Genomic DNA, 14,230 nt, shown 5'->3' with positions numbered 1-14,230 from the left:
GCATCCTGGCAGAGGAGAGAGGAGAGGAGAGAAGAGGAGAGAGGGATGCTAATGTTGTGTGAGAGGGGGAGTGAGACAGAGTCATTAAGAGCAAGAGAGAGAGAGGAGGATGACAGAGGAGAGGAGAAGAGGGTGCCAGGAGAGCGAGTGTTTGTGAAAGAGAGGGGGTGGAGTGAGAGATGAAGAGAGCAAGGACAGTGTTTTTTATGGTGTGTGTTGAAGTGACCTTACTCTCCCTTCTTCTTTCCTCTCCTTTCTTTTCTCTCCCCCAGGTCCCTATTCAGCCTGGCCAGTCTTTCAAGTTCACAGTCCTGGAGACCCTGGACCGCATCAAGGAGGAGTTCCAGTTCCTCCAGGCTCAGTACCACAGGTGCTGTATACTCACTCACTAGCCTCCATCCATAGACTCCATTACAGATAGGATATACAGTGGGGAAAAAAGTATTTAGTCAGCCACCAATTGTGCAAGTTCTCCAACTTAAAAAGATGAGAGAGGCCTGTAATTTTCATCATAGGTACACTTCAACTATGACCAAATACTTATCTCAATACTTTGTTATATACCCTTTGTTGGCAATGACAGAGGTCAAACACATTTTGTCTGTCATAGTTAAAGTGTATCTATGATGAAAATTACAGGCCTCTCTCATCTTTTTAAGTGGGAGAACTTGCACAATTGATGGCTGACTAAATACTTTTTTGCCCCACTGTACACACCACCCTCCATCTTAACCCATGCAGGCCTACATAGACTCTATAGCCACAATCCTAACTTGAGGTCTACACATGTAACTCAAATCTTCATACAAGTTTCTCATAAACATCAATACACGATTGTAGTAAAAGTCTGTGCTTCCCATATATCCGTGTGTCTGAAGATAGGAGACGGAGGATTGTGTCCTATATGAATTCTACCAATTAAGGTTCCTCAGGGGATAACAGTCCCTCCTCCTCTCTCCAAAGGACTGAGAGAGCCCCCTGGGAAACACTGCTGCTGCTCTACTTATTAGTCTGGGAATTATTACACAGGCTACATTAGACATCAGCCATAATTGTACTGTATGTGTATGCGTAAGCCAAGGACAGGTGCAGTGAACCATATGGTTGTTATAGCACAGTCATACCATATGCAGGTACAGATTCTAACCTTATCCGTCTCAGTCTTAATGACACAGTGGCAGGGTGTTAGTATTGTTGACCTGCAGTGACCTTGGTGCTGGGAGCCCAGCCTCACAGCATGAGCTGAGTACTCATGGCCATATCTCTCTCGGTCACAGCTCTGTGAACAGTGTGCTGAAGCTAACATTGTTCTCCCACTGCAGCCTGAGACCCATCGGTCTCTCTGTCTGATCGATCTAGATCCATAACCTCTTTTCAGCTTTGACAAGAAGGAGTTATTCAAGTGGGGCTGCAGAGTAGACCGATACGGTTGGCCATAGTGTATGTCCTGCACTTGATCAGTTTGTTGACCTGTGTGTGTGTTTGGTTGTGTGTCTGTGTTTTCTGTCGTGTGTGCGTGCGCGTGCATGGTTGCATGTATGTTTGTGTGCATGTTTTTGTCTTGCCTCTGCAGCCTGAAACTGGAGTGTGAGAAGCTGGCCAGTGAGAAGACAGAGATGCAGAGACACTACATCATGGTGAGTTCAATTTTATTTACACTACCACACCACCGCTGGCTCACTGGAATCAATCAGACAACATGGAGGAGGAAGGCCCAGTCTCAGTCTGGCTTTACAAATGGACCCCTGTCCACTACACCAACATAGGAGGCTATCTAGCTTGTTGAAGAGCATCATCTGGCGAAGTGGTCTAAGGCACTACATCTCAGTGCAAGAGATGCGGGCCGCAACCAAAACATGCGGACTCTCCTTCACTGCAGCCGACGTGAGGAAAACATTTAAAAGTGTCAACCCTCGCAAGGCTGCATGCCCAGACGGCATCCCCAGCCACGCCCTCAGAGCATGCGCAGACCAGCTGGCTGGTGTGTTTACGGACATATTCAATCAATCCCTATCCCAGTCTGTTGTTCCCACATGCTTCAAGAGGGCCACCATTGTTCCTGTTCCCAAGAAAGCTAAGGTAACTGAGCTAAACGACTACCGCCCCGTAGCACTCACTTCCGTCATCATGAAGTGCTTTGAGAGACTAGTCAAGGACCATATCACCTCCACCCTACCTGACACCCTAGACCCACTCCAATTTGCTTACCGCCCAAATAGGTCCACAGACGATGCAATCTCAACCACACTGCACACTGCCCTAACCCATCTGGACAAGAGGAATACCTATGTGAGAATGCTGTTCATCGACTACAGCTCAGCATTTAACACCATGGTGCCCTCCAAGCTCGTCATCCAGGGTCTCGACCCCGCCCTGTGCAACTGGGTACTGGACTTCCTGACGGGCCGCCCCCAGGTGGTGAGGGTAGGCAACAACATCTCCACCCCGCTGATCCTCAACACTGGGGCCCCACAAGGGTGCGTTCTGAGCCCTCTCCTGTACTCCCTGTTCACCCACGACTGCGTGGCCATGCACGCCTCCAACTCAATCATCAAGTTTACGGACGACACAACAGTGTTAGGCTTGATTACCAACAACGACGAGACGGCCTACAGGGAGGAGGTGAGGGCCCTCTGAGTGTGGTGTCAGGAAAATAACCTCTCACTCAACGTCAACAAAACTAAGGAGATGATTGTGGACTTCAGGAAACAGCAGAGGGATCACCCCCCTATCCACATCGATGGAACAGTAGTGGAGAGGGTAGTAAGTTTTAAGTTCCTCGGCGTACACATCACAGACAAACTGAATTGGTCCACCCACACAGACAGCATCGTGAAGAAGGCGCAGCAGCGCCTCTTCAACCTCAGGAGGCTGAAGAAATTCGGCTTGTCACCAAAAGCACTCTACAGATGCACAATCGAGAGCATCCTGTCGGGCTGTATCACCGCCTGGTACGGCAACTGCTCCGCCCACAACCGTAAGGCTCTCCAGAGGGTAGTGAGGTCTGCACAACGCATCACCGGGGGCAAACTACCTTCCCTCCAGGACACCTACACCACCTGATGTCACAGGAAGGCCATAAAGATCATCAAGGCCAACAACCACCCGAGCCACTGCCTGTTCACCCCGCTATCATCCAGAAGGCGAGGTCAGTACAGGTGCATCAAAGCTGGGACCGAGAGACTTAAAAACAGCTTCTATCTCAAGGCCATCAGGCTGTTAAACAGCCACCACTAACATTGAGTGGCTGCTGCCAACACACTGACTCAACTCCAGCCACTTTAATAATGGGAATTGATGGGAAATTATGTAAAATATATCACTAGCCAGTTTAAACAATGCTACCTAATATAATGTTTACATACCCTACATTATTCATCTCATATGTATACATATATACTGTACTCTATATCATCTACTGCATCTTTATGTAATACATGTATCACTAGCCACTTTAACTATGCCACTTTGTTTACATACTCATCTCATATGTATATACTGTACTCAATACCATCTACTGTATCTTGCCTATGCCACTCTGTACCATCACTCATTCATATATCTTTATGTACATATTCTTTATCCCCTTACACTTGTGTCTATAAGGTAGTAGTTTTAGAATTGTTAGCTAGATTACTTGTTGGTTATTACTGCATTGTCAGAACTAGAAGCACAAGCATTTTGCTACACTCGCATTAACATCTGCTAACCATGTGTATGTGACAAATAAAATTTGATTTGATTTTGATTTGAGGTGTCACTACAGACCCTGGTTTGATTCCAGGCTGTTTCACAACCGGCCGTGATTGGGAGTTCCATAGGGCCGTGCACAATTGGCCCAGTGTCGTCCAAGTCTAAGAAATTGTTCTTAACTGACTTGCCTCGTTAAATATTTTTTATTTTATTAAGTTAGGAGGATGAGACTGCCCAAAAACTCTCTCTCCCTCTGCAACAGCTTGAGCCGCTCCGCGTCTGTCTGTTGTGCACCGACTCCAAATCACGGCCGGTTGTGATACAGCCTGGATTCGAACCAGGGTGTCTGTAGTGACACCTCTTGCACTGAGATATAGTGCCTTAGACGCTGCGCCACTTGGGAGCCAATTAAAGAGTGTTGGAATAAATACGGTGCGTTCGGAAAGTATTCAGACCCCTTCACTTTGTCCACATTTTGTTACGTTACAGCCTCATTCTAAAATTGATTTTTATTTTATTTTATTTTCATCAATCTACACACAATACCCCATAATGACAAAGCAAAAACAGGCTTTAGACATTTTTGCAAATGTATTAAAGATAATAAACTGAAAAATCACATTTACGTAAGTATTGAGACTTTTCAGTACTTTGTTGAAGCACCTTTGGCAGCGATTACAGCCTCAAAACAATTATGTCTTGGAGCTCTATGGACAAAACCTTCGACCACTTGGTTTTTGCTCTGACATGCACTGTCAACTGTGGAACCTAATGTAGACAGGTGTGTGCCTTTCCAAATCATGTCCAATCAATTGAATTTACCAGAGGTTGACTCCAATCAAATTGTAGAAACATCTCAAGGATGATCAATGGAAACAGCATGCAGCTGAGCTCAATTTCGAGCCTCATAGCAAAGGGTCTGAATACTTATGTAAATAATTTATTTCTGTTTAAAATGCTAAATTGCTAAAATGTCAAAAAAACTTTTTTCACTTTTTCATGATGGGGTATTGTGTGTGTAGACTGATGAGGAAAAAAATGTATTTAATCAATTTTAGAATAAGACAGTAGAAATGTTTGAGGTCCTCCAATCAGGGGTGATGGTGGGGATGTGATCATTGTATGTTTTGCGTTTAGTTATTTCTGTTTTCCACTGATCTGTATGTGTGTGTTCTGGACCTGGTAGTTATGGGTGCACCCGGGCGTTGTGCGGGGCTTAGTCCATCCCACCCTTGGAAAATCACTTTGGGCCAGGAGCGGGGGCCAGCGTCTCGGGTGGGTGGGGGCTGGCGCACCCACTGAACAGAATACCCACTGATTGGAGTGGTCATTCGTATTGTCTTTGAACTGTTATTGTTTTAATAATTCAAAAAATATATAAAAATAAGATGGAGAACAAGCTATTTAGGGAAACATACTGAAGTTTTGGTGCAGGTACAGCCAACTAGCACAAAATCATATTGTGATATTGTCAGAACAAGACAAAAACAAAACTGTAGCAATTTATTCCCCCCCCCCCATCACTACTAAAAGTAAACAAACTGTTCTCTGTGTCTCTGTACTTTATGGAAATTTCACGTTTGCCGGGTTTGATGGACGGTTGAGTTGGCAGTAGTTGGATAGATATGTAGAAGCTTTTACTCCAGTATGAGGAGAGACCTCAGTGAACTTTGTTATAGACTGGGGCAGTCGACATTTGATCAAGTCTCATACATACTTATTAAATGTCATGACCTTTGTGACCACAGGACTGTTGGTCAACATCAGGAAGAAATAGGCTAAACGTCTGAGAATTAAGCAATTTCCATAGTGTTGGACTCCCTGGTCTCAATAGAAATGGAGAATGGCTTGGTGAGGCCAAATTACTTGAAATGGCGCCGGAGGAGATGGCTGCCGTTTTACGGGCTCCAAACCAATTGTGCTCTTTTGTGTGTTTTTTTCGCGTTGTTTGTAACTTATTTTGTTCATAATGTTCACAACAAAAAGAGCTCCTGAATATCAGAACAGCGATTACTCACTACAAACTGGACAAAGATTTTTTATTTAATGAGTCAGACGCGAAGATGCTGATACTGGCCCAGGCCCAAATCCCCGTCATTCACATGAAGAAGAGACGTCGATACAAGGGACGCAGGTTCGGGGGCCTTGTGAGAATTAGTCAGCGAGTGGGTAACCCGCCTCTACCATATGTTCTATTGGCCAACGTGCAATCATTGGAATATAAACAGGATGAGCTCCGTTCAAGACTATCCTACCAACAGGACATTAATAAAAACTGTAATATCTCATGTTTCACCGAGTCATGGCTGAACGACGACATGGATAATACACAGTTTGGCTGGGTTTCTTGTGCATCGGCAAGACAGAACAGCTGCCTCCGGTATGACAAGTCATGGCTGAACGACGACATGGATAATACACAGTTTGGCTGGGTTTCTTGTGCATCGGCAAGACAGAACAGCTGCCTCCGGTATGACAAGGGGTGGCGTTCTGTGTCTATTTGTCAATAACAGCTGGTGCACGAAATCTAATATTAATTATATGATTTTACGGAGTTGTCTATTCACAACCACAAACAGATGCTGGCACTAAGACCGCACTCAACAAGCTGTATAAGGCAATAAGCAAACAAGAAAACGCTCATCAAGAGGCGGCGCTCATAGTGGCCGGAGACTTTAATGCAGGGAAACATAAATCCATTTTACCTGCATGTTACATGTGCGACCAGAAGAAAAAAAACTCTAGACCACTTTTACTCAAAACACAGAGATGCGTACAAACGCTCCCTTGCCCTCCATTTGGCAAATTTGACTATAATCCTATCCTCCTGATTCCTGCTTACAAGCAAAAACTAAAGCAGGATGTACCAGTGACTCGTTCAATGCGGAAGTGGTCGGATTACGCAGATGCTAAACTACAGGACTGTTTCTAGCACAGACCTGGAATATGTTCCAGGATTCATCCGATGGTATTGAGGACTATACCGCATCAGTCACCGGCTTCATCAATAAGATGTCATAGATGTCGTCGTCCCCATAGGCTACATCTGAACTGAGCTAAAGGGTAGAGCTGCCGCTTTCAGAGAGTGGGACTCTAACCCGGACGATTATAAGAAATCCTGCTATGCCTTCTGATGAACCATCAAACAGACAAAGCGTCAATACAGGACTAAGATTGAATCCTACTAAACCGGCTCTGTTGCTCGTTGGATGTGGCAGTGCTTGCAAACTATTACGTTGCAAACTAAACTATTATTATTACTATTAGCATGCAATGGGAGCACCAGCTATTCCGGACGACTGTGTGATTTTGCTCTCCATAGCCGATGTGAGTAAGACATTTAATTAATTAAGGATTCGCCCCTTTTAAAAATGTTTTTGCCTAAAATGACATACCCAAATCTAACTGAAGCAAGGAAATGCATGTTCTTTTTTTTACCCACTTTTTCTCCCCAATTTTGTGGTATCCAATTGGTAGTTACAGTCTTGTCTCATCGCTGCAACTCCCGTACGGACTCGGGAGAGGCGAAGGTCGAGAGCCGTGCGTCCTCCAAAACACAACCCAACCAAGGCGCACTGCTTCTTGACACAATGCCCACTTAACAGAATCCAGCCGCACCAATGTGTCAGAGGGAACACTGTACACCTGGCGACCGTGTCAGCATGCACTGTGCCCGGCCCACCATAGGAGTCGCTAGTGTTCAATGGAACAAGAACATCACCGCCGACCAAACCCTCACCTAACCCGGACGACGCTGGACCAATTGTGCGCTGCACCATGGGTCTCCCGGTCGCCACCGGCTGCGACAGGGCCTGGACTGGAACCCAGAAACTCTAGCTAGCAGTGCGATGCAGTGCCTTAGACTGCTACTCGGGATGCCGGATATGCATATTCTTGATACCATTTGAAAGGAAACACTATGAAGTTTGTGGAAATGTGAAACTAATGTAGGAGAATATAACAGAGAACATGCAATCTTTGAAATCAAGAGAAAGGCCATAATGTATTATTCCAGCCCAGGTGCAATTTAGATTTTGGCAACTAAATGGCAGCAGTGTATGTGCAAAGTGTTAGACTGATCCAATGAACCATTGCATCCCTGTTCAAAATGTAGTGTCAAGACTGCCCAAATGTGCCTATTTGGTTTATTAATACATTTTCAAATTCATAACTGTGCACTCTCCTCAAACAATAGCATGGTGTTATTTCACTGTAATAGCTACTGTAAATTGGACAGTGCAGTTAGATTAACAAGAATTTGGACCCTGGGACTAAACACCTCCATCTGCAACTGGACTTCCTGACGGTCCGGTCCCAGGTGGTAAGGGTAGACAACAACATATCTGCCATGCTGATCCTCAACACTGGGGCCCCTCAGGGGTGCGTGCTTAGTCCCCTACTGTACTCTCTGTTCACCCATGACTGCGTGGCCAAGTACGACTCCACACCATCATCAAGTTTGCCGACGACACAAAAGGTGGTAGGCCTGATCACCGACAACGACGAGACAACCCATAGGGAGGAGGTCAGAGACCTGGCAGTGTGGTGCCAGGACAACAACCTCTCCCTCAATGTGATCATGACAAAGGAGATGATTGTGGACTACAAGAAAAGGAGCGCCGAGCATGCCTCCATTCTCATCGACAGGCCTGTAGTGGAGCTTCAAGTTCCTTGGTGTCCACATCACCAACAAAATATTTCTATTTTGTTTATTTATTTCACCTTTATTTAACCAGGTAGGCAAGTTGAGAACAAGTTCTCATTTACAATTGTGACCTGGCCAAGATATCATGGTCCAAACACACCAAGACAATCGTGAAGGGGGCACGACAATGCCTATTCCCCCTCAGGAGACTGAAAAGATTTGGCATGGGTCCTCATATCCTCAAAAAGTTCTGCAGCTGCACCATTGAGAGCATCCTGACGGGTTGCATCACTGCCTGGTATGGCAACTGCTTGGCTTCCAACCTCAAGGCCCTACAGAGGGTAGTGCGTACGGCCCAGTACATCACTGGGGCCAAGCTTCCTGCCTTCCAGGACCTCTACACCAGGCAGTGTCAGAGGAAGGCCCAAAGAATTGTCAAAGAGTCCAGCCACCCTAGTCATAATCTGTTCTTTCTGCTACCGCACCGCAAGCGGTACCGGAGCACCAAGTCTATGTCGAAAGGCTCCCCAAATTCGTATGGCTGCAGGGGCATTATTGAGTAGTGTGGATGAAAGGTACCCAGAGTAAATGGCCTGTTCCTCAGTCCCAGTTGCTAATATATGCACATTATTATTATTATTGGATGTAAAACACTCTGAAGTTTCTAAAACTGTTTTAATGATGTCTGTGAGTATAACAGAACTCATATGGCAGGCAAAAACCTGAGAAGAAATCAAAACAGGAAGTGGGAAATCTGAGGTTGGTCGATTTTCAACCCAGTCCCTATTGAATACACAGCGGGATGTTGATTATGTTGCACTTCCTGAGGCTTCCACTAGATGTCAACCGTCTTTAGAAACTTGAATGAGGCTTCTACTGTGATGTGGGGCTGGATGCGAGCTGTTTGAGTCAGTGGTCTGGCAGAGAGCCAGGTCCTGGTCATGCACATTTCACATGATAGCGGCCTGCGTTCCATTGCTTTTCTACAGACAATGGAATTCTCCGGTTGAAACGTTATTGAAGATTTATGATAACAACATCCTAAAGATTGATTCTATACTTAGTTTGAAATGTTTCTAAGACCTGTAATATAACTTTTTGAAGTTTTCGTCCGACGTTCGGGTGGACTTGCATGAGCGTTTGGATTTGTGTACTAAACGCCCTAACAAAAGTAGCTACTTGGACATAAATAATGGACATTATCGAACAAAACTAGGATTCCTGGGAGTGCATTCTGATGAAGATCATCAAAGGTAAGGGAATATTTATAATGTTATTTGGGATGTTGGCTATCAACAACAGGGCAACTCCTATGACTAATTGGCAATGGGACGCAAGCGTAGGATTGATCACACTGTCGCTGGCCGCCTTTGGGGAGGGTGTATAGTGTGAAAGGCCGAAACACCCTAGGAACCAAAGGTACACTACGGACGATGCACTCCCCAAATTTCACCAGGCTCACTGTTCATTAACTCTTGGAAGTGCTGGCACAAAGGATAGTAACATCTCATCCTGTGTTCTTGGAATCTGGGAGTGCATTCTGATGAAGATCATCAAAGGTAAGGGAATATTTATAATGTTATTTATGATTTCTGTTGACTCCAACATGGCGGATAAAAAAAAATATTCTGAGTGCCGTCTCAGATTATTGCATGGTTTGCTTTTTCCGTAAAGTTTTTTTGAACTCTGACACAGCTGTTGTATTAAGGAGAGGTATAACTATATTTCCATGTCTAACAAATGTCTTTTAATCGACATGTATAAATATTTCTGTAAAATGATGTGGCTTTTGGAACTAGTGAACTAGTTCTAGATTACAGCCAATGTATACTGAGATTTTTTGTATATGAACTTTATCAAACAAAACATACAAAACATACAATCAAATGACTACCCAGACTATTTGCATTGACCCCCCACCCCGTTTTTTATGCTGTTGCTACTCGCTGTGTATTATCTATGCATAATCACTTTACCTACATGTACATATTACTTCAATTACCTCGACTAACCTGTACCACCGCACATTGTAAATATCCTCATTATTGTTATTTTAGCAGTGTCATACCCAAGAAGTCTCAAGGCTGTAATCGCTGCCAAATGTGCTTCAATAAAGTTCTGAGTAAAGGGTCTAAATAATTATGTAAAAATTTGCTAAAATGTTTAAAAAACATTTTTTTGCTTTGTAACGCCTTTTTCTAAATTTGATTCAATTGTATCTACACACAATACCTGATAATGACAAAGCAAAAAAAACAACGTTTTTTAAACATTTTAGAAAATGTTTACATAATTATTTAGACCCTTTACTCAGTACTTTGTTGAAGCACCTTTGGCAGCGATTACAGCCTTGGGACTCACATTCTTCTCTGCAGATCCTCTCAAACTTTGTCAGGTTGGATACGGAGCTTCACTGCACAGCTATTTTCAGGTCTCTCCAGAGATGTTTGATTGGGTCTGGCTGGGCCATTCGAGGACATTCAGAGACTTGTCCCGAAGCCGCTCCTGCTTTGTCTTGGCTGTGCACTTAGGGTTGTTGCCCTGTTGGAAGGTGAAACTTCGCCTCAGTCTGAGGTCCTGAGCACTCTGGAGCAGGTTTTCATTAAGGATCTCTCTGTACTTTGATCCATTCATCATTCATCGGCAGTGATTACAGCCTTGACTTTTCATGGGTATGATGCTACAAGCTTGGCACAACTTTATTTGGGGAATTTATCCCATTCTTCTCTCTCAAGCTCTGTCAGGTTGGATGGGGAGCATCACTGCACAACTATTTTCAGTTCTCTCCAGAGATGTTTGATCGGGTTCAAGTCCGGGCTCTGGCTGAGCCACTCAAGGACATTCAGAGACTTGTCCCGAAGCCACTCCTGCGTTGTCTTGGCTGTGTGCTTAGGGTCATTGTCCTGTTGGAAGGTGAACCTTCTGTCCGGTCTGAAGTCCCGAGGGCTCTGGAGCAGGTTTTCGTGAAGGATCTCTCGGGACTTTGCTCCGTTCATCTTTCCCTTGATCCTGACTAGTCTCCCAGTCCCTGCCGCTGAAAAACATCACCACAGTATGATGCTGCCACCACCATGCTTCACTGTAAGGATGGTGCCAAGTTCCCTCCAGAGTGATGCTTGGCATTCAGGCCAAAGACTTTCATCAGACCAGAGAATCTTATTTCTCATGGTCTGTGAGTCCTTTAGGTGCCCTTTGGCAAAGTGGGCTGTCATGTGCCTTTTACTGAGGAGTGGCTTCCATTTGGCCACTCTGCCATAAAGGCCTGATTTGGTGAAGTGCTGCAGAAATGGCTGTCCTTCTGGAATGGTCTCCCATCTCCCCAGAGGAACCCAGAGGAACTCTGTCAGAGTGACCATAGGGTGCTTGGTCACCTCCCTGACCAAGGCCCTTCTCCCCTGATTGCTCAGTTTGGCCGGGCGGCCAGCTCTAGGAAGAGTCTTGGTGGTTCCAAACTTCTTGCACTGTGTGGGGACCTTCAATGCTGCAGAAATGTTTTGGTACCCTTCCCCAGATGTGTGCCTCGACACAATCCTATCTCTGAGCTCTACTGATAATTTCTTCGATCTCATGGCTTGGTTTTTGCTCTGACATACACTGTCAACTGTGGGACCTTACATAGACAGCTGTGTGCCTTTCCAAATCATGACCAATCAATTGAATTTACCACAGGTGGAATCCAATCAAGTTGTAGAAACATCTCAAGTAGGATCAATGGAAACAGGATGCAGCTGAGCTCAATTTCGAGTCTCATATAAAGGGTCTGAATTGTTATGTAAATAAGCTATTTATGATTTTGCTTTGTCATTATGGGGTATTGTGTGTAGATTGATGAGGAAATGTTTTATTTAATACATTTTAGAATATGGCTATAATGTAACAAAATGTGGAAAAAGTCAATGGGTCTGAATACTTTCCAAATACACTGTATATTGCATATACTGTATACACGGTGTACAAAACACTAGGAATACCTTCCTAATATTGAGTTGCATCCGCTTTTACCGTCAGAACAGCCTCAATTCGTTGGGGCATGGACTCGACAAGCGTTCCACAGGCATACTGGCCCATGTTGACTCCTTTGGGTGGTGGACCTTTCTTGATACACATGGGAAACTGTTGAGTGTGAAAAACCCAGCAGCGCTGCAGTTCTTGGCAAATTTAAACCAGTGCGTCTGTCACCTACAACTATACCCGTTCAAAGGCACTTATATATTTCACCCATTCACCCTCTGAATGGCACACATACAATTCATGTCTCAATTGGCTCAAGGCTCAAGGCAAGATTTTCTTGCTTTTGATATGTACGGATAGCCAGGGGGACACTACAACAAATAACAAACAAAGCATTTGTGTTTAGTGAGTCAGCCAGATCAGAGGCAGTAGGAATGACCACGTGTTATCTAGATAAGTGCGTGAATTATAAAAAATGTCTTGTCCTGCTAAGCATTTTAAATGTAAGTATTTTGGAGTTTCAGGGAAAATGTATGAGAGTAAAAATAACATATTTTCTTTAGGTATGTAGTGGAGTTAAAAGTAAAAGTAGTAAATATTTAAATAGTTAAACAGATACCCCCCCAAAACATTTTAAGTTGTCTTTCAAAGTATTTTTGCCTCGTTGCGTTAATGCCTAGTGTATGGCAGTGATCTGGAGGAAGGGAGTGTGTGGAACAGAAAGTGGGAGGGAGGCAGAGATGGACGGAGGGAGGGAGGATGAAATGGAGGGTGAAAGGCATGGACAGGGGCTCAGGAGCGAAAAAGTATGAAGGAAAAAAATGAAAAGAGAGGCTTAGCGAGAGGCAGTCAGTCAGAGAGAGTAGCTGAAAGAGAGAGAGATTGAGAGATGGAGAGAGAGAGGTGGAGAGAGAGACTGAGAGACAGAGAGAGAGACTGAGAGAGAGAGACTGAGAGACAATGAGAGAGAGATGGGGAGAGAGAGTGTAAGCATAGACACGTAAATAATATGAAGTAACAAGGTCTCAGTGGCTCCACTGTAGGGATAACCCAGAAGACTATATTTAGGTAGTTAGACAGGCCTGTCATGTCAGCTAAGACTTGTTTCCACAAGCAGCCAGCAGCCCACTCTTTCTTTAGACTGCTTGTATCATTCATTATTTTGTAGATTTAAATACAAGGTACGGGATGTTCCCTCCCGCTAACATACTACTTCCAGGGAATGATTTACGACCTGGCTGATGATGATTATGATGTTGAGCATGGAATAGACATCAGGATTAATTTGGAGCAGCATATTGGAATGTTGGCACCATAAAACGAGGTACAAGTATAAGCAGGCAGTAGGGGTTGGCTGTGGTGTTTTGTACATTTTGTTAAATCTCTCTGCAGTTTTATGCATAAACTATATACATCCCGTCTCTGTTAGTCTGCTGTGGTAGTCTACAGAGACATGATCAATGTATAACTACAGTGGTGGTCACACACACTCACACTCACATACACACACACAGGAGAGGGTGTCTGCGGGTGCCTTGTAATTCATGGGGCTCAGATTTTACAGTTCTCTCGGAATCTCACAGTGTATTTTTAAATAAAACTCCATTGTTTCACTGTCTAATCAGAGACTGAGAGGTGTCTGTCAGTGTCAGGTCTGAGACAAATATAGTAGACGGGCGTGTGTGTGTGTGTCTTAGTATGTGTGTGTGGTGCTTATGTTTGAGATAGAGGGGCTCCGCGGGGGTCTGGTTTTAATGACCATCCATGTGGTCACTCATCCACTGTAACTGTGTGTGTGTGCGTGTGTGCATGTCTGCGTGTGTGTGTGCAATACATCCCCGCAGGCGGGAGGGGTGTGTGTGTTATGTGTGTGTGAGGGGAGGGCGGGTGGATTAATGCAGTACTCTCAGCCTCTAACTCATCTGTCTGATTCAGCCTGAC

At 44.6% G+C, this 14,230-nt stretch overlaps 1 protein-coding gene across 3 annotated transcripts in view; it reads left to right on the top strand.

Moving 5' to 3' along the window:
* Nucleotides 1–14,230, top strand: part of LOC135512807 (transducin-like enhancer protein 4) — an 83,613-nt gene that overhangs the window by 19,577 nt on the left and 49,806 nt on the right. For all 3 annotated transcript variants that reach the window (XM_064935205.1, XM_064935204.1, XM_064935202.1), the window contains exons 2-3: nucleotides 273–370; nucleotides 1,574–1,637. In XM_064935205.1, the coding sequence (XP_064791277.1) occupies nucleotides 273–370; nucleotides 1,574–1,637 (162 nt within the window). The remainder of the gene's footprint in view (nucleotides 1–272; nucleotides 371–1,573; nucleotides 1,638–14,230) is intronic.

This window comes from Oncorhynchus masou, chromosome 24 (assembly GCF_036934945.1).
Source record: "Oncorhynchus masou masou isolate Uvic2021 chromosome 24, UVic_Omas_1.1, whole genome shotgun sequence".
NCBI classification, from domain to species: Eukaryota; Metazoa; Chordata; class Actinopteri; order Salmoniformes; family Salmonidae; genus Oncorhynchus; species Oncorhynchus masou.
This window is presented reverse-complemented; position numbering and strand designations above follow the sequence as displayed.